At 36.3% G+C, this 22,288-nt stretch overlaps 1 protein-coding gene across 1 annotated transcript; it reads left to right on the top strand.

Annotated features, from left to right (window-relative positions):
* Positions 1 to 1,878: 1,878 nt before the first annotated feature.
* Positions 1,879 to 16,352, top strand: LOC116258553 (ubinuclein-1). The gene is made up of 13 exons (XM_031635744.2): positions 1,879 to 2,598; positions 4,198 to 4,287; positions 4,485 to 4,577; positions 5,835 to 5,911; positions 7,695 to 8,319; positions 9,924 to 10,020; positions 10,115 to 10,224; positions 10,318 to 10,404; positions 13,747 to 13,872; positions 14,142 to 14,243; positions 14,320 to 14,367; positions 14,785 to 14,883; positions 15,713 to 16,352. The coding sequence occupies exons 1-13, from the start codon at positions 2,410 to 2,412 to the stop codon at positions 16,190 to 16,192; spliced, it is 2,223 nt and encodes a 740-aa protein (XP_031491604.1). The 5' UTR covers positions 1,879 to 2,409; the 3' UTR covers positions 16,193 to 16,352.
* Positions 16,353 to 22,288: the final 5,936 nt, after the last annotated feature.

Genomic DNA, 22,288 nt, shown 5'->3' with positions numbered 1-22,288 from the left:
TTAAGTGACTCCAGGTCAATGTGTCTCGCCAATGCCGAGAGAACGAAATAGTACAATGGAAAAGATTAAGCTGTAAGGTGATTCTGAGCATACTAAAGGATCCGCAGGTCGGGCTAAAAGGAACGATGGGTTGGGTCAAACTAAAAAAATTTGATGTTTTCAATATAATTTTTTTTCCCTATGCTCACCCGAGCCATGGCCCAGGCGGGTCCCCATCCCTCCGCCCTTGATTCTGAGTTGTGTTTTGCCAAGAGAATGCCATGAGAAAGATCAACATGTAGAGGGACATGGTTGAGACTTGATCCAGAATTCTCAGCCTGACGCCGATCACAGTTCAGGACGTTCAGCTTAACACCTTTCACAATCCCTTGGCATTTACTCAATGTCTCCATAGTGATGAATGAAAAAGTTTATTATATAAAATAAAGACTTCTTAGTCGTGGTTTTTATAAATAATAACTTTATTGTATACAAAAGCATTTTATTAGTGTGTGAAAATGTACAAAGGAATATGCCTCTTAACTCTGAGTTTGTACGTTACACATGTACTTTTCCCTTTCAGGCATACCTTTTGCCTAAAATTTCATAAAAGAGATCAATTTTCGAACTTTTAATAGATGCCTGACTTTCTCTAGAACCTGCTAAACGAGAGTCTGAAGTAAACAAATAAAAAAGAACTAAAACAACCAAATTTGAAATTAGTAATATAGGACAACATAGAGAAAAAAAAAAGTTTGCAGCAAAACTAAGTTCCTTTCGGGATCATATTTGACAGCTTTTACGGGAAGTCTCATCTTTATTGAGTAAATCACAAAAGGTGGTTCCTATTTGAGAAAATAATGCATTCTTGAAATCTTTGTAGTTTAGTAACATAGGATGCTATTGAGAAAAAAATTGAAGAAAAACTAAGTTCATTTCAGGCTCATAATCGACGGCTTTTATGGGAAGTATCATCCTTATTGAATAAATCACAAAAGGTGGCCCCCATTGGAGAAAATAATGTATTCTTAAAATCTTTGTAGTTTAGTAATATTTCAGGTTCATATTTGACAGCTTTTATGGGCTATCACCTTTATTGAATAAACCACAAAAGGCGGTTCCTATTTGAAAAAACAATATACTCTTGCAATCTTTATGTCATAGGGGTCAGTCGCATTCTGCAAAGTCTCTCTTTATATATTAATTATTATGACAAGCCAGTTGCTTAGGCCCTTCAATCTGTGGTTAACCTTGATTTAAGTCATAAGATTCCAATGCATCTTAACCATTACATGACACAAGATTAACTATTTGGGCATTTACCAATGAGCAGGCAGAATGAATAATATAATGCACATGCCCTCAACTTCTATGGTTGTAAAATATATTTGTTTATCCACACACGACCCCAAGTTGTGGGCCAAAGTACAGAAGAAACACATCCACATCCAATCTTCACCATCCATGATATATGGCCAAGATGTCATTGCAACGTCTCATTCTCAACCATGTTGCCTCTGAAAGTGCCACATATTGAAGTCCCAACATCTCCAACTTCATGATTCATCAACAGCCACAGTAAAAAGAAAACCACATTTTGACAGAGCACCAAGTTTTCCGATTTGACTTTGTCAGGGAGAGCAAGAAAGGGTGTCTGTCACATTGAATCTTTGCATATAATAACAAAGTTATGAATTGATGATAAGGCAAACCAAAGTCATGAAATAAAGGATTAATCTACATTGAATCAGCACATGTATAAAAATGTTTTGAATATAAGAACAGACTTATGAAATGATAATATGGCACACCAGAATCATCTAAAGGGCAAAGTAGCTTCCATGAGCCTTCCATATAAAGGGTAGATGGGCAGTAAAAGGACCAACTCAAGCATACGATTGGATCAACTCTTTTTATTGATGCACCAACATCTATATCATCAAAATGAATAAATATCTTGGCATCTTATGTTCTAGGAAATGGGTTGAACCGTAAAACATAGGGAGAGAAGAGACCTTGACCAAGAAAACTCAGGGACTCAAACCCTAGGAGAAACAGGTGCCATTAGCAAGAGGCCCTTTGTGTGGGTGTGGAAAAGAATACCCCAAACACAGGCAGCACAAGGGGAGGAAGGGAAAAAGAAGCAGAAGGTAGGAAAAAAGAAGGGAAAAAAGAAAAGAAAGAAATTGGTTGTTCATTCTATCAAGTCTCAGTTACCTGATCAATGGTGAGTACAGGAAAACCCTAGTTTCTTCCCATCCGTTTCAATGGATTCATTTTGCTTTATCACGATTTGGGGATGTTGGGTTTTTCCAAAATCATGTATTTGATTATGTTTGAGCCCTAAGCAATCAGGAATGATAGAGATCCTGATGAATTCGGCGGCCTGAGAGAGATAGAAGGGGAGAGAGAGGGAGAGGGAGAGGTACCATGGCGGAGTATAAAACGACGGGGGTGAGCCAGAGAGTGAGGTTTTCCGTTGATCTGAGGCCCGGGGAGACCACTATTGTGTCATGGAAGAAGCTGACGAGGGAATCCGCTAAGGCGGTTCAGCCTGCAGCTGGTGCCGAACCGCCCGCTGGAGCCCATCCGGCACTGGAGTCGCGGATTGCACCGGAGGTAAACTACGGTCTTGTCCTTATCTTTCTCTGATTTCGTGGTTGATTATGTAGTTGTCGCCGTGTGTTCATTCTATGAATACGTTCGCTACGACACTGATCAAAGACTGTTTGCTGAATTCTGTAACTGTAATGCAATGCAATTCCTTTATCAAATTCAATTCAATATTGGTCGAGTGTATAGCTTGTCTCTGATGCTGCTGAGAAGCCACATTGTGCTCTTTGTACAATACAAGCATACAGAACAATGGATTTGTAAATCCGAGTCTACAGGTCGATATTTAAATGACTTCGCGTGTACATGAATATTCTTGGCTGGTGCCAAAATTTGGTATGCTTTTATATGGAGACACGTCCAACTATGCTCACCTATTAATAAAGATAAGCTGGAAACTATGGAACAATTCTATGTTTAGACTGATTGATTGGCAATCCTTGACTGTGATGACTGTTGGAAACTGTGGATTGATATTTCTCACATCGTTGTGTCCGTGACATGATCTTAAATAGTTTGTTTATTGTTTCCCTGAAGACGTGAACCTAATTCAGTTGACTGTGTTGAGGCAGTGTTTGCTAACTTTGCTTGGCGTCTCTTTTCACTTTACCTTTGAGTCCTAGAAAGCGTTGTTCTTCAACTTCAGTTATAGAACTATGCCTCAATTCCTGTCTATCTTTAGAGGCAATTCCACAAAGTAGTCATGCATATGTTGGTGCTTGAGAATGTTAGCTTTTGTTCTAACTTCCTCAGTATGTGGTGGTAGATGAGTTTATTATTCTGCCTATGGATTTTATTTTGCTATAGTTTGCTGGATTTATAGATGTCACCGACAAACTCTTCCTGATAATAGTTTAAAGTTTCCGCAAATTATTATGCACAAGCTGTATTATGTTTTTGGGATGGTGTAACCTTTCCCGTTTCAATTTCTGTTGCCAAAACAGATTATAGTTGTTTACCATTATTTACACCTAGTGTAATCAGTTAATCAATATAGTTGTCAAGAATGTAGTAACATGGTAATTGGCATGATATTTGATCTCCATCAAGTAGTAATATCGGTTGAGGCATCATAAATAAGTGAAGGTTGAATTCATGCAACCTCTACAAGTATGAATTAGGCAATTTGTCGCATCAAATGAAGCGTTCGCCTCAGGAAAAATACTGGATTATCTTGAGCAGGAACATGTAATAGATCTTCAAATCCTGTCCAACTTGCTTTTTTCACTTCAAGACTCTGAAATTGATTTTTTGAGAACAAAAAAATTTGTTTCATCACCATTATAACTTTTCTCCTGTTTTTCCAGGCAGAGTAGATTTTAGGCCATCGCAATGATCTTTTCCTCATGTAGATCAAGATAAGTGGTAGAATGCATCCCATAACGTTTTATACTTGTGCCATCATACGAATTTTAAGAGGTTACTGGACAAATGTTTCATTCCTTAGCACTGTTGTAATAAATAGCACATTCAGTATGTGCCTAGCACATCCCATATGCAGCTTGACATATGGTTTGTGCATTTGAGATTTTCAAGTTATTGCTATTAGATTCTTTGAACAAGTAATGCTGATAACATGGTTGAGATGAATGTATTTTGCCACAGTCTCTTTCTGGGGATCGTGAGCTCAAGGATGCAATGCCTCCTCAAAATCGGTTCAGTGCTGTTATAGAGAAGATTGAACGGCTATACAAGGTGCTTTTTTTGACATTATTTTGAATATCTTAGGGTTTCGTTTTCCTTGATAAGCTTACAACTAGCTTAATAATACCTTATTTTTGTTACATTGATTAAGGTCTAGTATACCTGCTAACAGAAACAATAAACTGAGGAACTTCTGTAGTTCTCCTCGTTGTCTTGTCTCCTGAATCCTGTTCCACTTTGACTTGCAGGGTGCACATAGTAGTGATGAGGAGGAGCTTGATGATGCTCCTGATGATGACCAATATGATACTGAGGATTCCTTTATAGATGATACAGAACTAGTAAGCATTTAAGCATTCTTATGGTACCTAATGCCATGGTGATGCCTTCGCCTTGCTCTATAAGCTTGACGCTATGGCAGAGTCCTTCATGCAATATTGGCTCCTGTTTCATGTTTTTACGAAGTTCATTCTCTCTTTCATAAGAAACCTGATGGAACTTTCTGTTTGATCTTCAAACTGGAGGCAAATAATCCTAGCACCATCTTGAATACTATTCGTTCATCATTTATTTCTATGTGTATACTGTATAGCTATCAGTTCCAATTTCCAGCATGACATGATTTATATCCAGCAAGTATTTCTGATCTTTGTGGAATGGTAAAGAAGATTCTGTGCACATAAAAGCTTCTCAAATATAGAAAATTTTATATCAACACTTAGAATTAACCCTTTAATTGCATTAAGGTCATATAAAATTTCTAAGTTCTTGATGAAAGTTTCTCTTCGTTGTATTCAAACATGTCAGTTGCTACTGCTTATAGAATTGAAGTTTACGGAAGATAGTTGCCAAAAAACTGGCAAATTATTTCCAACTAGTAGAGATGTGCAATATATGAACAGCTTCTGGTGTTGCAAAATGTCAACCAAGTAAGGCAGAAAATTGGAATCTGGGGAAGCAGCAGAACGGGTCAATTTGGATGATCAATGTGGAGCTAAACATAGTTTTTGAGTATAAAATTTTGTGATTGAATAACCATAAGAGGACTTGAAGTGAATCCAAGAAAACGTGAGGTCGAGAAGCACACATTCTTGTATGTCTAATGCATTTCTGAATATTACCTATTTGGTGGAATGTGTCAGAGTTGGATTGCGGCTTAGCAGGGACTTATTATAATCTGCCCACCAGCTAGACTTGAAGGAGGAAATGACCAGTAGGTGATCAGTTATCTTAATAACTAATTGACTTGCTTCTCTTGTAATCATGTGACTGCTTTTATATCACTTTAGGTTATAGGTTGGTGTAGCCGGTGATCATGATTGAGGGCAAGCTAAGGCTTGGGATACAATAAGATTTTTGCCTATAATATAAACAAGGGGTAAAATCTTAAGATAGGGAATGCATAAACGTTAGTGCTTGAAGTTTTTGAGGTTTAAATTATTTAACCATGAATGGATAATTTGGGTTGATGTCTTTTTTGCATTAATATTGATGCTTCATGCTGTTTGAAGTTTACATTATCACAAGAAGTTAAACTATGAATAGATAATTTGCATTGGTTGATTTCTGCTTCCACTGAAAAATTGTGTCATTTCTAGGATGAGTACTTCCAGGTTGATAAGTTGCAAACAAAGCACAGCGGCTTCTTTGTGAACAGGGGGAAGCTTGAAAAAACGTAAGTATTTGCTTTTCCTTCTGAATTTTATTCTTATGCACCATATGTAAGTTCTTATTACTCTATTGTCTGTTTAAGAAGAGTTAGCAAATCTTATTAAGTTATTAACTAACCTTTGGTGTCATGTATCTTGTGTTTGAGCTTCACTGGTAGCTGAGGTAGTTGAGAATGGGGATTCCATTTTCTTTGGTCCTTGGTTCAGCATTGTCACAGATGTCCCAATATTTTTGAAAAATTGTGATATTTACGAGCAGAATGATAAAAACAAAGAAAATGTGGAAAAAGACTAAAAAAAAAACAGAAAATAAATTTATCATGTTTTTATCGTGTTCTTTTTTCCTTTTGTTGTTTTTCTCATTTTTTTTTACATCAATATCATCATGAATCCAATGTTAAACTTAAATGGAGTTATTTATCATTGTTTTTATCATCATTAAAACATTATTTTTATCATTTTATCTATTTTTTGAGTTTTTCATTTATTTTATCTATACCTGATTTTTAGATTTTTTTTTTCATTTTCCTTAAATTTTCCCAAAAAAAGCAACTTTGCCAAAACATAATTGATAAAAACCTGCAGTTAAACAACAGTGATCTATAATTTGTGATAATGCTTGGTTGATTGTATGTAACTATGTTGGCATTTTAATTAATGTATAATTTCAAAGAGAAAGCTAACCATGTCCATGACTGGTAGAGCTCCATGTGAGGCTGTGACTACAATCTTATGAAAGCAAAGACACATCACACCCCTGTTATATAAATCCTGTTAACTTGGGTTAATAGACACCTGCATAGCTCCTGGTGTTCTGCTATTGATTTGAAGCTTCAGATGAAAGTCGTTCCTTCTTCCATCTGAGTTGTGTAGAATGTTAGTTCCATTTAATTCATGCCTTGCTGGCCTATGTATTAGGCGTGTTTCTGATTTATATCCCATCTTTTCTAGCAAATGAACGAGACCTGCTGTGTGCTAATAGATGAGAGCACACACAGATGTATGAAACGATGCTTGTGTGTATCCATGTTTTGATTTCGTGTTGATTTTAGACACATTTTCTTCATTGACTTCTCTTTCTTGACCAATCATGAGCTCTGAGTTGTCTTCTCTTTTTTCTTCAGCAGAAGCCTGTATTTAATAATCTATCAGTTTGCCTTCTCAGACATGGTACTTACAAAGCTGTTGGATGCAGTTGAAACACGTTATTCTGACCTGTCATAAAAATCCTGTATCTTGAGATTATTCTTTGAAATTTACTCTGGTGCATGTTCCCTCTCATGTATACATATTTCATATTTTGTTTGTTCTTTTTTTTTTAAGGGTGAGTGGTTCATTCCACCGCCCCTAAGAGAGGCCATTGCCCCCCCCTTTCCTGTGCCCGTCCTCTTGGGTTTTCACAGAGCATGCTTTGGGCCCTTTTACTAGCCAGAGGTAGAACGCATTGGGACGTGACAGTTACTCTTTTACATTTTCATTGGACTTGTGATCTTTCTTATTTCATCATATTTATGCTCTTAAGAATACACAAACATAATTTTGCTATCTTTGTTTTACCGCTGAAATGCTCATTTGTAACTGAATACTTCATTGATGGCTTTTTTGAGCTCTCCAATTCAGACCTTTGAGCTCTCCAATTGAGACACTTAGATAATTTCTGTTCGCTAGTTGAGATTTTATCTTTAATTTGTTGTTGCCACTCGGGATGGCTCAGCACTTACAGTTACTTGATTTTCTAAAATGGGGGATTCATTTCTGATCACTCGATTTTAATCTTTTGCTGACCAGAGCCGAACCTTTGCCATCTCTTCATCATCAACAGAAGAAGCGTAGGAGGAAAGATTTAAATAAAGGAATTGGTGAAAAGGAAGCTGAACAGATGTCAAGGAAACTGGTAAAAGTGGGTGGTGTGCGCATGAAAACTGCTGCTAGAAATCCCTCATTGGTGGTAAATAAACCATCTATCGCACCTGAAACTTCCTTAGCTGGAAATGATCATCATCGTGATTCAAAATCCTCACTTAATCCTCCAAGCATGACTGGACCACCCAAACCAAAACATGTTGATGTCACCATCACTTCTGAAAGTTCCTGGTCTGCACAATTGCCAGGAAGGGATGCTTTGGCCTCCCATGTGGAGATTAAAGATGGTGAGAAACAGAATATCGGAGCTGTCCTTTCAAAAGAAAGTGCTGGTAAAATTGCTGGGACTGTTGAACCTTTGGACTCTGGTCATCAGGTTTTTCCTGAAAAGGGTAGCTCCGTTCAAGTTGAAAACCTTTCAAGGAAGTACGTCAGAGATTCTCATGAACTTGCTATGACCTCCAAGATTCGACACAAAGAAAAAGTTGCAAGACATTATGATTTAGCTGGTTCACGCTATAGCAGTGGGAAGTATCCAACACAAAAGTTGGTAAGTACTGATTTCTGTCATGAATATGTCTGGAAGGATGCATGTTGTGAATTATCTTTTTAAATCTTCACCAAAATGGCATGGATGTCATAGCATGATTTTGGTAAGAGGTTCTTCGTTTTTAGGTTCTTAATGGACATGCTATACCAGATATGTTGCCATAACATAATACTTTGTAAAGTTGGAACCAGCGAAGTACCTAAATCCTGTCAGAATGTTCACATGGAAAGTAGTAATTTGGCAAGCATGGCTTATATATCCAGATAATGAAGAACCAAATGGGTTGTTTCCCAATGAAGGATCAAATGGGTTGTTAGTTATAACAAAAAGAAGATTCTTACTTTTTGGGTAAGATAAAAGAAGTTTCCTGTATCTGGCATACCTGTTGGTCATAAAACTCTTGGTCTTGAGTTCCTTTTCCTGTCAAGGAGTACATGGGTGCATGCACCATGGATGTGGCATGTGTCCCTGTGTGTTTATGTGTCATTCACATATAAATTTTTGACATGTTTCTTCGTTAGGTCATGGATTTGTAGAGATTCCTTTTTTCCCTTGACTAAAAAGCTCTGTCCTTCATGTTAAATTTAGGTCTAGCTGGTGTGAGTGGATAAAGCTCCAACTAATATATGCCCAATGGGTCTTGATTGGAAGTTGATGATCCTTTTCATGCTTAAGCAGTTTGGGTAATCTGGCCCTTTTAGTGTGTGCTTCTTGTGCACTTTTGACCTTTTGGCCAGAGTCTGATATGATTGGATAGCTTATAGATTTATTCCGGAGTTTGAGATGAATTGGTTCTCTTTTGGGTATGTATACCCATCATTGGTAAATCTAGACTCATTTTCAAAGCATGGAGCTTGAACATGCTTATGGTTGGATGACTTGGTCTTGTGGTTTCCAATCTCCACCCTGTCTTCTAACTGAAGTTCAATGTCAAACATATACACATGACAATGCATCCATATTTGTGCATATTTGCAGTTTGGAGCACACTTATTTCTAGATTATATAGGTCCATGTCTAATTTTCTTATTCAGAAAGTTGGAAAATATTTTCTTAGTAATTTTCTGTTCATTCATGACTAAATTTACTATGGCTTGTAACAAGAAGCTGATGCCCATAAATGAGCTGTCACCACATATGCATAATATAAAATTTTCTAATAAGTGGCTGATGGGGTTGGCACTCGCACTTGATCTTTCCTTTCTCTTTTTTATCTTTTCCAAAGTATTCCTTAAAGGTAAGAAAACATTGACAAAGGAGTTAACTGAGCCCACACTTGAGTTTCTTATATGCTGACTTTGGAATCAATCTCCAATTGTTGGTCTAGACACAAAAATGTTACTTATTCTGCTCACTTCCTTTTAGAGTTTTAGGCCTTTTTTTGAGTAAGCATCAGCATACCAACACTAGTACATATGCATATGATGACTCTCAAGGTTTTGAAATCATTTTTGATGCACTTTTTCAAATGAAATCAGAAGTATAAAGGGTTTATTTCCTGTTAAACTGTTTTTATGTTCTGATACAGCTCTTTATTAATACCATAAATCAGCTAATTGATTATTGTGGTTAAAAATGACCATATACATGCTGGCCGCTGGCAGAAGGTGCAATCCATGCCAAAAGAAGGTTCTGGATTAAAGCCAAAAGGGACAATGTTGGAGCGAGCCATTCGTGAATTAGAGAAAAAAGTTGCAGAATGTGAGATTGGTTCTGATATTCATTTTTTTTCCTTCTCCTCTCTTTATGGTGTTGATGGCATTTTCACTTTTTTAATGGGCACCTTTTCCCACAGCAAGGCCACCTACTATGGATGTTCAAGAAAATGATCCTGCATTTCAGGGTGTTAAAAGGAGATTGCCTCGTGAAGTTAAACAGAAACTTGCTAAAGTGGCAAGATTAGCGGTAGCTGCATAGCTGGCTTCCTTGATTTATTTATTCATTTTTATATGTTGATGAATAACTGATAATGTTTAAAATGTTTAAAATTTGATGCAGCAATCTAGCCAGGGGATGATCTCAGATGAGCTAATTTATCGTCTTATGAGCATCCTTGGACACTTGGTTCAACTAAAAACTTTGAAGGTAACATGATTGTGTTGGGGAGTGTTGTGATTTAATCTAAGTGCATGTCTCTGAATATCCTTCCGTTGTAGTAGATTGCCTGAATTACCCTTGTGTTTTGTTTGCATTATTCTGTGTTACTCCTTTGAATTTTAAATGTCTTCTGTCATATAACTAAACTTCAATTTGCCGCAACTGATTGCTTTTGGGTATAACTGTACATCTGCGTATAGGCCTGGAAATTTGACATCTCTTTGATAAGAATTTTTCTATATGTTTTTTATTTCTGTTACACAGCCACATGTTTGTTGGTTCACTTGAGTGTTGTGGCATGGTTGTAATAATGATTTCGTGGGATCATTGGTTCTTCTTAACAATTTTTCTTTGAAGATAAAATGAGCTGATATGTCTTAAAGAAAAAATGATGGAACTTTATCTTTGCAGGAATATTAATGTTTTCAAGAAAGGACTATGGAAGTCCTTTTTTATTTTTCAAAAATTGGTCACTGATTCTGATTTATGTGATGGTACAATTACAAATATACAATTGCTACATAGACTTATAGGTGATAAGTATGAAGACGTGAAAGCAGCTATTGCTGGTTCATAAGGCTGCATTTGTAGATATAGGTAGCTACAGTTCAGAAAATAAGTACTCTTTCTTGTTTAATATGCACCTCCAGGTTAAGATTATAAATGTGGATTTGTCTGCACATTGAGTTGACCTGGGACCGCCTGGTTTTACGTCCTTGAACAAGTTAAACATATCCTTATGACATGGTTGAACTGAAAAGGATAGAGATTGCATGTTAATAGCTGGATGGTTTCTTTCCTGTCTTGTTTGGTATACAATTTTCTATTAACAAGTGGTGATTTGTCTAGCTGGTAATTTTACAATAGGAAGATTATTAATACTGAAGTGACAAAGAAAACCTATTTTTCTTTGAAAAACAATAAAAGAGTAAAGAAAGCTATTATTCTGCTTTTGACAAAGACCTTGATTCTTTCGATTTCCTGGTCATACTGCTTTCTTCTTTGTACTTCTCATGTGTTTCTTCAGGAAGTGTTGGAAGACTAATATCTTCAGACCATGGATCTGTGGCATAACTTTGTTGATATGGCCAGATGTCCTCCTCTAAATCCGTAGTTTATCAAACTAAAGGGTCTATGATCTACAAGATCCTCATGTTGCTATTTTACTTTGTCAAATGGCCTGATCTAAGAATAGAAAGCATAGTTTGCAGATTGTGAGATCAAATCATATATGAAGTGATCATGCTTCAGAAATTTTATGCCACCTTATGTTCAGAAATTTCATGCTTCATGGATGATCATGGAGGATCTCTACCATTTCTTTAGATCCAATGCCAGTATGCCACCTTATGTTCAGAAATTTCATGCTTCATGGATGATCATGGAGGATGTCTACCATTTCTTTTAGATCCAATGCCAGTATGCCACCTTATGTTCAGAAATTTCATGCTTCATTAATGATCATGGAGGATCTCTACCATTTCTTTTAAGAGACTGAAAAGTTCATGTAAAAAGCAATAGTTGTAGTGAAGTAAGTTGGGTGATTCAATGTGCAGGCAGTTCAGAGCATTTGCTGACCTTTTGTTGGTGTTTTTTTTTTCTTCTCACAAGCAAAATGTTCCTGTTGATCTTCTATGTATACAGACTGCATTTACAATGACTATGGTAAAAGCCAGCGTGAGATAATTAGGTTGTTAGAAACATTGATTCTTCACTATATTGGCAAGATTGCTGGCTGCATCCTTGATGAATTCAATTCGTAGAAACCAGGGCCTTCTCAAGTTAGTGAAATGTCCTAATTCTTTATAGCATTTTCTGAGATCTTTTTATAGATCTGGCATGAAATGCTGGGAAAGACATGGTTCCTTTTAATTGAAAGTTCTAGCTTGCAGCACATGGTTTTTTGCACTCTAAGGTTGTGACTTAAACCCATATGTGATCTTTTCAAGACTATGTATGTTAATGTTTTCAGGTTTTGGTTTTCATGACTGTACTGGGCAAAACCAAATCACGTTTGAGATGTACTTAGTTGAATCTAGCCATTAACACTTTTATTAAGAATTAGTCTATTGCATGGAAAGTCTTCTATTGTTTCTGATTTGTGTCGCCATCTTCGATAAAATCATACAAGCTTTGTCTGGTGTATGTGATGTTTAATCTTATCTTAGTCTTGTGAGTTATGTCTGATAACCCTTGATGTCAAATAGTTTGGTGAAGAGCTGGGAGGTGCCAGGTGTGATTTCACCTAGCTGCTTGTATAACCAAGTGCAATTTTAGAACTCAGTTGATGCATGCAAGTTATTCTACATGCAGGGTTCTCTACTAATCTTCCTGCTAATACAAAAGTTGATCTGAATATTTCATCCTTCTACTATGTTCTGGGAGTCACCATCTTGGATACTAGTAGTCTAGTAAAAACCCTACAAGCACTAACTGGCAGATGTGATGTTTAATCTTTACTTAGTCTTGTAAATTGAGCCTGACAACCATCGATGGCAAATATTTTGTTCAAGAGCTACGAGTACAAGGTGTGATTTCACCTAAGTCACATGGGTACTTCAATAAGGTCCACGTACCCGTGTCGCCGTATCCGTACACAAAATGAGTACTTTGACACTTGGGTATCTATAAATCCAAACTGCTTAATTTTACTTTGATTTAATTTTTTTCACCTTACTTCTTATTCTATTCTTTGGATGTGAAAATTCGATTGATGTTGATATTTGACTAGGGGGCTGCTTGGTTATTCATATGTTTAAAGTTTTTCATAGGTTTCTTAAACACACTGCTGCTAGAGCCGTTGATATTATTTTCTACGTTATTTATTTATTTATGTTGATGTATATTCTTTATTTTGATACATATTTTCTAAGTATTTTTTATTGTTTATATATATATACAGCCATACCCCCGTACCCAAGTTTTTTGCAAATGGTCAGTACCGGTACCCCCACCAGCACCCGTACCCGTACCTATGTGACATAGGATTTCACTAATCTGCTTGTAAGAACAAATTCAAGTTTAGAACTTAGTTGATGCTTGGGTGTACATAAGAATTACCTACATGCAGGGTTCCGTATTAATATTCACAGTAATACAAAACTTGGTAAGAATCTTTCATCTTGCTATATCTTGGGAGTGGCTTCTTGTGGCAGTTCGATATTTCAATGCCTTGCCATTCTTGAGTTGGTGGCCATATGCTTGTGCTTGCTTCTACTAGTTATATTTCTGTTTTACACTGTCTTTCTCTGTCAAAAATGTAAGTAAAGCAGTTCAATTATTTGATTATTTTATAGGCACCAATCAGCTAAGAATCAAACTTTTTTGTAGAGAAACTTGAAAGAGATGGTTGAATTAGGACTCTCAGCCAAACAAGAAAAGGAAGATAGATTCCAGCAAATCAAGAGAGAAGTCACAGAGATGATAAGGGCACGTGTCTCCTCGTTTAAGTCCAAGGTAGTTTTCTTGGCATTATTTTCTAGTTCCTTTGACTAGTAACTGCTTGCTTAATGTTCAAAGAGTATCTTGTCAACATGGTTCTTGGTTTGTTTAATTTTTTTGAATCTGAAAAATATTTTTATATATGTGATTGGAAATTTCTGGTCTCATGATCAGCAATGCAAACTTGCTTGTATATGCTAGTCTTGTCAAATCTGGATTCCCTTGTAGAAGCTCTAATAGAACAAATGTTTATGGATCGGTAACCAAATTGCATTTTTTTCCAGGAAACACTCGGCTCTGATGATAAAGAATCTCTTAGAGGAAAATACAGAATTGATAGTGTTACAGAAGATAAACTTTATGATCTCTGCGATCTATATACTGAGGTAACAAACCATGTCTGAAATATCGTATGCCTCTTCATCTAAACCTTCTCTTCTGCAATAACAGTTTGTTTTTCAGGGGATGGAGGAAGATAAAGGGCCACAAATGAGAAAATTATATGTGGAGGTACGACAGTCACTTGCTATCCTGTTACCTTTGCTCTATAGCAACCACTTGTCATAGCACTGAGATTTTTGAAATATGAATGAGAAGAAAGCAGGGGAATGTAAAACCTACGCTTCATTGTAGTCTCCCTTATTTCAAGTTCCTTTTGGTGCTAGAACCAATGTCTCTTGAGCATTGCTTTGTTAGTGGTCTGGTGATCTGTGCACATATACTCGAATATGTATGGGCTCCCCAACCCAACACCACCACAAAACCCACCGCCAACCCCCCCCCCCGCCCCCCCCAAAAAAAAAAGAAAAAAGGAAAAGGGACAGCAGCAACAACAACAAAAGAAATGCATAGATTAGTTTTTTGATAGCTATTTTTGACTTACAAACAGTCATTTTGCTTAGTTGACAATTTTGATTCCCTTTTCAGCTGGCTGAATTGTGGCCAGAAGGCTGGATGGACAACCATGCAATCAAAGAAGCTGTTGGCAGAGCTAAGGAGCGGAAAAAGGGAGCTTCAAATCTACAGGTACTAGTGATCTGTGATGCTGACATTAACTGTCCGTGCTAATTTATCCTTTCGTTATTTTTTATTGAAAAGTGAAAACTTATCTCTATTTTTATCAGCTTCATTCATTAAATTTGATTTCCATGTTGATACATCTGGATCATGTCTTATTTTCTTTTCTCCCCCTTTTGAGCAGCTTATATTTACTGCCACATTTTTTGTAACCTCAGACAGATGTGCAATTATTAGTTGCTAATTCGTGGTTGTCATTTGACCGGATAGAGATCCCCAGTTAGCATTTTACGTTTACACAGTTCTTCTCCCAAGTAGAGGCTTTTTTATCTTTTTCTACTCTTTAATTTATCCTGTCAACCTTAATTTTTTTTATGCATTTGCTGACATATTGTTTTTATATAAGTGCACTAGCAGCATTTAATTGGCATTGGCTAGTCGTACTGCAATTTTAGCACATTCGATTGAACTATGATTAGTTGTACAAACTGCAGTTTCTGTTAAGTAACTGGATGCTCGGTTTTCTTTTGTTCCAGTTGTTTTTGTGTTTTTTTTTTGTCCCAGTTGTTTAGGAAGTGGTATCCCTGATGTTGCTTATAGTCTACAACGACACCAACTGGTTGTAAACAATCCTGGGTTTCTCCATTAGACCTGAGTTGGTTATTATTCACCCCTTTATTGATCAAAATTTCCAATCAAAGCCTGTGTTACTCTTTTGTGGTTTCCTTCTATTGTAGCAAACTCCTCGATGATCTTATGAAGCTGTTGCATGTTCTTTCTCCTACATGTAGTATGTTTTAGTTCTAATTAACATAAGATATTTCAAATTATTTTTCAGAATGGAGAAAAGGTCAAGAGGAAGAAGTTTTCTTCTGCAAGGACAGAGGAGAGCATGAGAGGTGCGGGGAATGTTGTGACAGATCCTACATCGTTCACACATTCACGTGCCATGCAAGAGAGACCTGCCACGGACAATTCTCAAGGGTTGAGCCTCCTTGAAAACCAAACACTACCATCTGCACTCAACAAAAATGTCAATGTGTCGACAAATGCAGGCTCTCTGGTCAAGCTGAAGCCGGATAACGCGAAGCCAGGCATAGTTACCAGCATGGATGACACTGAAGAGTGGCACAGGGTAGATGTCGCGCTTTTGAAAAAGAAACCGAAGACTAAGCCCGAAATAGAACCAGGCGGCAATACAGAATTCAGCCTGTTTAACAAGCAGGTGACTAACAGTACAAATGCTGTAAGCAACCAACAGAAATCCAGTTCCCAGATAATTGGTTCTCAAAGTGGAGGGCCGGTAAAGAACAGCTGAGGCTTACGCACTGTGATTCCATTTTTTACCGTTCTAGTTATCATAATAGCTGGTGAGGGAACTTGCTTTCTTGTTTATAGTTGGGAAATCAGAAATGTAAATTGTAGTCTTGTCGTGCTATCAGCCTCAATTAATGAAAAATCTAGCAATTTTCTGACAACACTTTGGGTGCTGGAATTCTACTCTTTAGTCCTTTCCCACGAACAATCTGAATTTGGGTTCACTCTGTGGGGTACTTATTCCATGCTGCTTCTGGATATGGCCCCAATGTGTGAAAGATTCAAGCAACTCATTTTGAGCCATTAATTCTATAACATAGTGTTGTCCCTTTCAATGGAGTTGAGGTGTATTAATCAGAACTGTTCTGATCCAAGAAAAGTTAGAACACTCTGCTGTGAGTATTTTATGAATCTACGTTAAAAATTTAAACAGATTTATGTAAACATTTACGAAGTGTAATATTTACCAAACAAGTCCTTGGTGAACAGTGCACACTTGTATGGTGAATGAAGCGGAAAGAAGGTTGTGGTAACCACTCCCACTTAACCAAACATGAAAAAAAAGCTTAGCAAAGCTTTTTTTTTTTTTTTGAAAAACGAAAAATTAAAGAAAATACTGCCAAAGTATATAAAAGAATAAAACTTTTAAAACATTTTCACTGGGGCCATTCATTTTAAAAGTTTTTTATTTTATTTATTGTAACCTATATCAAATTACTAGTGTTGTGGATCCGTTGCCAGGTTAAGGTGAAAGCAAGTTTGAGAACGAGAAAAGCAAGGATAAGAAGAATACATAGCGTTTGATTAATAAATCCATGGTTCATCAAACTAGCATTTAGAAAAGGTCTGATTTAAAATTAGAGGGGGAGAATCTGCTCTTACATCCACAGTTCTCATATCAAAAGGATTTTGGGTTTAAGCCGGATCAAGACTTCTCTTTATTTGCATATTACTTTTAAGCTGAGCCACGGATCGAACATAACCTGACCAATTAAATAGACAGACCAGGCTGGGCTCGTGTTTTTTATAGGCTTTGAGGGACAAATTCTGATCCAACTTTACGTACAACCAGGGGCGGAGGGGGGGGGGGGGGGGGGGGGGTGGGGGGTGCCGCCCGGGCCATGGCCCGGGTGAGCCCAGAAATTTTTTTTATATTGAAAAAATCAAATTTTTTTTAGTTTGGCCTGACCGATCGCTCCTCTTGGCCCGACCCGCAAATCGTCTTGGCCCGACCCTAAAAAAAATCCTGGCTCCGCCCCTGCATACAACCCTGAATTAGCTGCTATGTAGAACAAAGGACATAAAGCTTTTTTTAACCCTCAGCTGTAGGTAGAGAGTTGCTGATCTCAAAGATGAGGTTGGGAATGGGAATTTTTCGTTGCAGAAACAAAACCATAGTTTCAAAATTTTAACAGGACCCAAAATTTAATTTTAATTTTTTTTTATGTAGGATAAACTAAACTATTTAAAATTTATAAGTAAGCTTTTGATTTTTTTAAAACCCAAGAAAGGGACATGACCCCTCATTTGGTCCCGATGACCGAGGGTTGCTCTTTCAAAAGTGAAAAAAAAGAAGAAAAAATTTGCATATTTTTAGAATTAAAATTTACAGAATAAAATCGCGCCCCACTATTTTCAAGGTTATGTGAGGAATTGCATATCATTAGAACTAAATTAACAAACATTAGTGTCATTGTTTCACAAATCAAGCCCCAGCAGTTGCAACAAACATTATTAACAGTTAGGGTCGAGTTGAGCTCTATAAGGTTAGTGCCACTCCTTTACAAGGTTAGTGCGACTCCTTTACAGGAATGTTTTGTTGCAAGTGCCAAATTATAGTTTCAAAATTTTAACAAGTGCCAAAATAGAATTTTTCAAAATTTTCACTTAGGCCTAAAGTAAAATTTTTGAAATATACATATAAATTTTTAATTTTTTTGAATCAAGGAGTTAAGGTGGTGGGGGAGAGGGGGAGGGTTCGCCCGAGCACTAAGCTCATTTTCTTTCATCAAACACCAGAACGCTCATCCTAGAATCTTCATTCCATTCCATCACACACAGGGGCAGAGGAAGGGGGTCGGCAGGGGCCTTGGTCGCTCCTCAGATTTTAAAAACTTTAAAAATTTATATGTAAATCTAAAAAAATTTAGTTTAATATATATAAAAAATTTAAAAATTTCTATTTCGGTCCCTGTTAAAATTTTGAAATTATAATTTGGCCCATAAGACAAAAAATTCCTTGCTCCGCCACTGATCACACATGCCTCATAACTAAAATGGAGACAATGGCTCCCATTCTAGTGATTCTTCGAAACAATTTTCTGTAAACAAATTACCAGTTAAAAGGCTTTTTCAAGATCAAACTAAACGTAAAAGACAAATCTATATGGGAAAAATTATTCAATGGTACAGCTTTTAATCAAGTGCACCTTTTCAAGTACCCACTACGGGCACTCTCGCCCTTTCACTTTTTGCTTCTCATGCTCTCTGTTAGTTACTTTATCGGCCATGTTTTTTCCTCGCGTTTGTCTTTTCCTGATTTCTTTGTCGCCATCAAAGATACCAGTAGGGGCAGAGTCAAGAATTTTTCATGAGGGGCCGAATTGTAGTTTCAAAATTTTAACAACAACAAAAATGTTATTTTTTAATTTTAAAAGTTTACATGTAAAGTTTTATTTTTATTTTTTTTAAGGTCTAGATACCAGCGATTGGAGATCAGAAAATCTGCGAGTTCACCTTGGACGGGCCGGGCCACCAGCGAAAAACCTGGCCTAGGTTTGGGCCCGGGCCCACTGGGTCAGCCCGACGGGGCCCGGCCCGGCCAGTTGATATTAAAAAAAAACTTTGTTATTATTTTAATTTAATAATACATATTTTATTATTTAAATACAATTTATATTCAAAAAAAATATTTTATAATTTAAAAATCATTTTTTATTATAACTGGGCCTGACTGGGCCCTGGCCTGAGCCCGATACTCGAATATTGGACCTGGACCCTGGCCCAAATTTTGGGTTGCCAGGCCCGAGTCTCGACGGCCCAGCCCGATGCCCACCGCCGAAAGATCAACGATCCTCTCCCTGGAGTTTCGAACAAGTGAATGTAGAGGAAGAATGGAGAGGAAAATCGAAAATATTCCTTGTGTGGAATTCTAGACATGGAAGGGAGTTCTGGATTTTATTTCCTTCTCCAATCATCATGAGACTCTTCATTTCTTCGTCGTTTTCTTCATTGATTTGATTCTTGCGTGTAATTTCTTGGAATAATGTTTTGCATTTCTTTCATAAATGTCTATTTCTGTATTTCTTCACTCCTATCAATGGCATTTGTGACTGTAATCGGATTTGGTGTTTTTTTTCCTGGTTGCAATTGATTTTAACTCAGACCCTGCTGAGTTTTTGTTGATTGATTATTACAATTAGAAGAAAACAGAGCTGATAGAGACACAGCTTTGTTCTTGCTCCGTTCTTCCCTGTTCCAATGTATAAAAACAAAATTGAAAATTAGCATACAAAATTCAAGGGTTGGCAATGCATTAAAGCTTGAGGAGTTAAAAAACCATGATTTTACTTCTTAAAAATATGTTTAAAAAATGTGACCTTTTTTAACAACAAAAATTGGGTTGAACATACCTATGAGCTTATTGTTTGCACCCCACTTTCCATGGTGTGGGCTGGATATATATATATATATATATATATATATATATATATATATATATATATATGGGGATTGGATTTCAGACTTTTAAAGTTCATTTTAAACAAAGAATTGGATTTGATTCAAAATATTTTTGTATTTCAAAAATTTTGAAGATTGGAAAATCATTCTTGGAATGAAATTTTTGAATTAATCATGGATTTTGGAAATTGAACCTTGATTTTGTCTAAAAAATTAGAATTTGGATTTGGAAATTGATAATCATACTATTGGATTTTGAATCGAATTGGGGATTGGGTAATTGAAGCTTTGTTTTTGAAACTAGGATCTTGGAATTGTAAATTGAAAGTTTGGGCTAGACTTTTAGAATTTCAAATATATTTTGGATTCTTGGATTTGAAATTTGACTTGAAAATTCTTGAAAGCCTTCCAAACAGAATTCAGTTTTGAAGCCAAAATTGAATTTGGAAAAATTGGACTGAATAGTTGAAGTCAAGCTGAAATTTTTGAGAATCGGATCTTTAAGATTAAAATTTTGGGTTTGGAATGGTTGGAACTCGACCAATTCAGAATTTTTGAAAACATCTTTGGGTTTAAAGTTTTGATATTTGAGTGTAGTTTTGGTATTTGGAGAGACTTGATTTGATTTTGTTGGTTTTGATCTTGAAATGAGATTAGAAAATTGGAAATTGGGAGTCCAACAACAGTTTCAGGAAAAAGATTAGATTCTTGGAAGCCTATTTCAACAAACATAATTTAAAAAACGTGTTAAAAAGCGTGATAAATATATCAGTTCGGGCTGGGCCGAGTACTTGACGGAACTCGGTACTTGATCTGATTGGGTTCCAATTTGGACCCAAAAAAACCAGCCTACCTGATAACGTAACCGGTCGATCCGAGTCGCTTTGATGGGGCATGATTTGTTTTTGTATGTCATTTCAATATAATTTTTATTATGGAACTCGGTTCGATTTAGTACGTTATTTAATATTGTTTTTATTTTAATACTGATATATACTTTATAATTAAAAATGTATTTTATATTAAAATTTTTTATTTTACATTTTAAGATATTTTTTTTTTCTTTTAAGTGGACCGGATACGAATTCGAGTTTTGTGTCCCAACAGGCCCAACATAAAACTGCAAAAAGGTCGGTTCTTTGAAAAAACATAAAAAAAAAAAGATGTTTTGCATGTTTTTACTTGTTCTTTGACCGAGCTTGCCACCCATGCCATTCGAACCAGCGACCAACCATTGGCCCATTTCCTATGGTGCTGACACCCATGCCACTCGAATCAGCAACCAACCTATTGCCCAAAAAAGCGTGTGAAACCCGATAAACCAAATTTTAATTTGATTACCAATAATCCACAATCATCTGGCAGTTATAGAAAATTAAAGCAAGAATACCAGATTTGAAACGAAGGTCATCTTGTTGTTTCTTCAACAATTTCAGATTTCTAATGAACCTCTCAGTAGCATTCCAAACCAGAAATTTGTCAAAAGCTATTAATAGGGATGTACAAGGAGCAAGCCGAGCTAGAGCTGGACCAGCTCAAACTCGACTCAACTCATATATAGCTCAACTTGAGCTTGACTTGCTTAACTGAGTTCAAGCTTGAGCTCAATTTGTTTAAGCTCGTGTTTCTTAATATATATTTATGTTAAAATTTTCACATTTTTCTTTTAAGCCATTTTATGTTTTTGAAATTACACAAATAAGTATTAGTGTTAAACAAGTTTAATTGGGTCGAGTTTATCGAACTCGAACTCGACTCATTTACAAACTTGAGTTATCATTTAAGCTCGAACTCGACTCATTTAACATACAAGTGGAGCTCAAGTCAAGCTTAACTGAGCCAGTTCGAACGGAGCCCGAGTTGGCTCAACTTGAGGAACATTCCTAGCTGTTCCTTTTTATTGTTTATTGTTCATGGTGAGACCACTCAAGGGTAGTCGACCTGCCCCAACTTTTTTAACTTCCTTAACTTCTGGTACCCATTTGTGTAGTTGCTTATGCATGTTCATGATGATTACAAGACACAAATAAAGAAGCCAACTTTCGTACAGCAGATTATTTTAAACTTCTAAACGACATAATATTTGAAAATATAGTGTTATTATACATAAAAGGTAAACTACTCACTTCTGTCATTTTTTTTGTAGTTTTAATATATATATATATATATATTAGCCGAACAAGACGATAATAAGAAATATAAATATCATTATGGAAGAAGTTGATAGTTGAAATAATGATATTGTCAACTCGACAAAGGGCTACCATTTTTGACCGAACCAACTATGCTATGCTCCTTAAAAAGAAACTCAAGCAATTGATTTTTTCTTTTTTTTCATATTAGATCCTCAAACGGAGTTTATGGACTCGTATGGTTACTAATTTGTACCTATTTTTACATTTGTATTGGAATTATA

The sequence above is a fragment of the Nymphaea colorata genome, chromosome 1 (genome assembly GCF_008831285.2).
Source record: "Nymphaea colorata isolate Beijing-Zhang1983 chromosome 1, ASM883128v2, whole genome shotgun sequence".
NCBI classification, from domain to species: domain Eukaryota; kingdom Viridiplantae; phylum Streptophyta; class Magnoliopsida; order Nymphaeales; family Nymphaeaceae; genus Nymphaea; species Nymphaea colorata.
The sequence above is the reverse complement of the archived record's forward strand: the minus strand, read 5'-3'. Positions and strand labels throughout refer to the sequence as shown.

What these genes read in the sequence shown, in the direction of transcription:
- LOC116258553 (XM_031635744.2), top strand. Translation starts at nt 2,410, where the DNA reads ATGGCGGAGTATAAAACGACGGGGGTGAGCCAGAGAGTGAGGTTTTCC. An exon ending in AGATTGAACGGCTATACAAG is followed by an intron (nt 4,288 to 4,484) that starts GTGCTTTTTTTG and finishes TTTGACTTGCAG; the next exon opens with GGTGCACATAGTAGTGATGA. An exon ending in AGGGGGAAGCTTGAAAAAAC is followed by an intron (nt 5,912 to 7,694) that starts GTAAGTATTTGC and finishes TTTGCTGACCAG; the next exon opens with AGCCGAACCTTTGCCATCTC.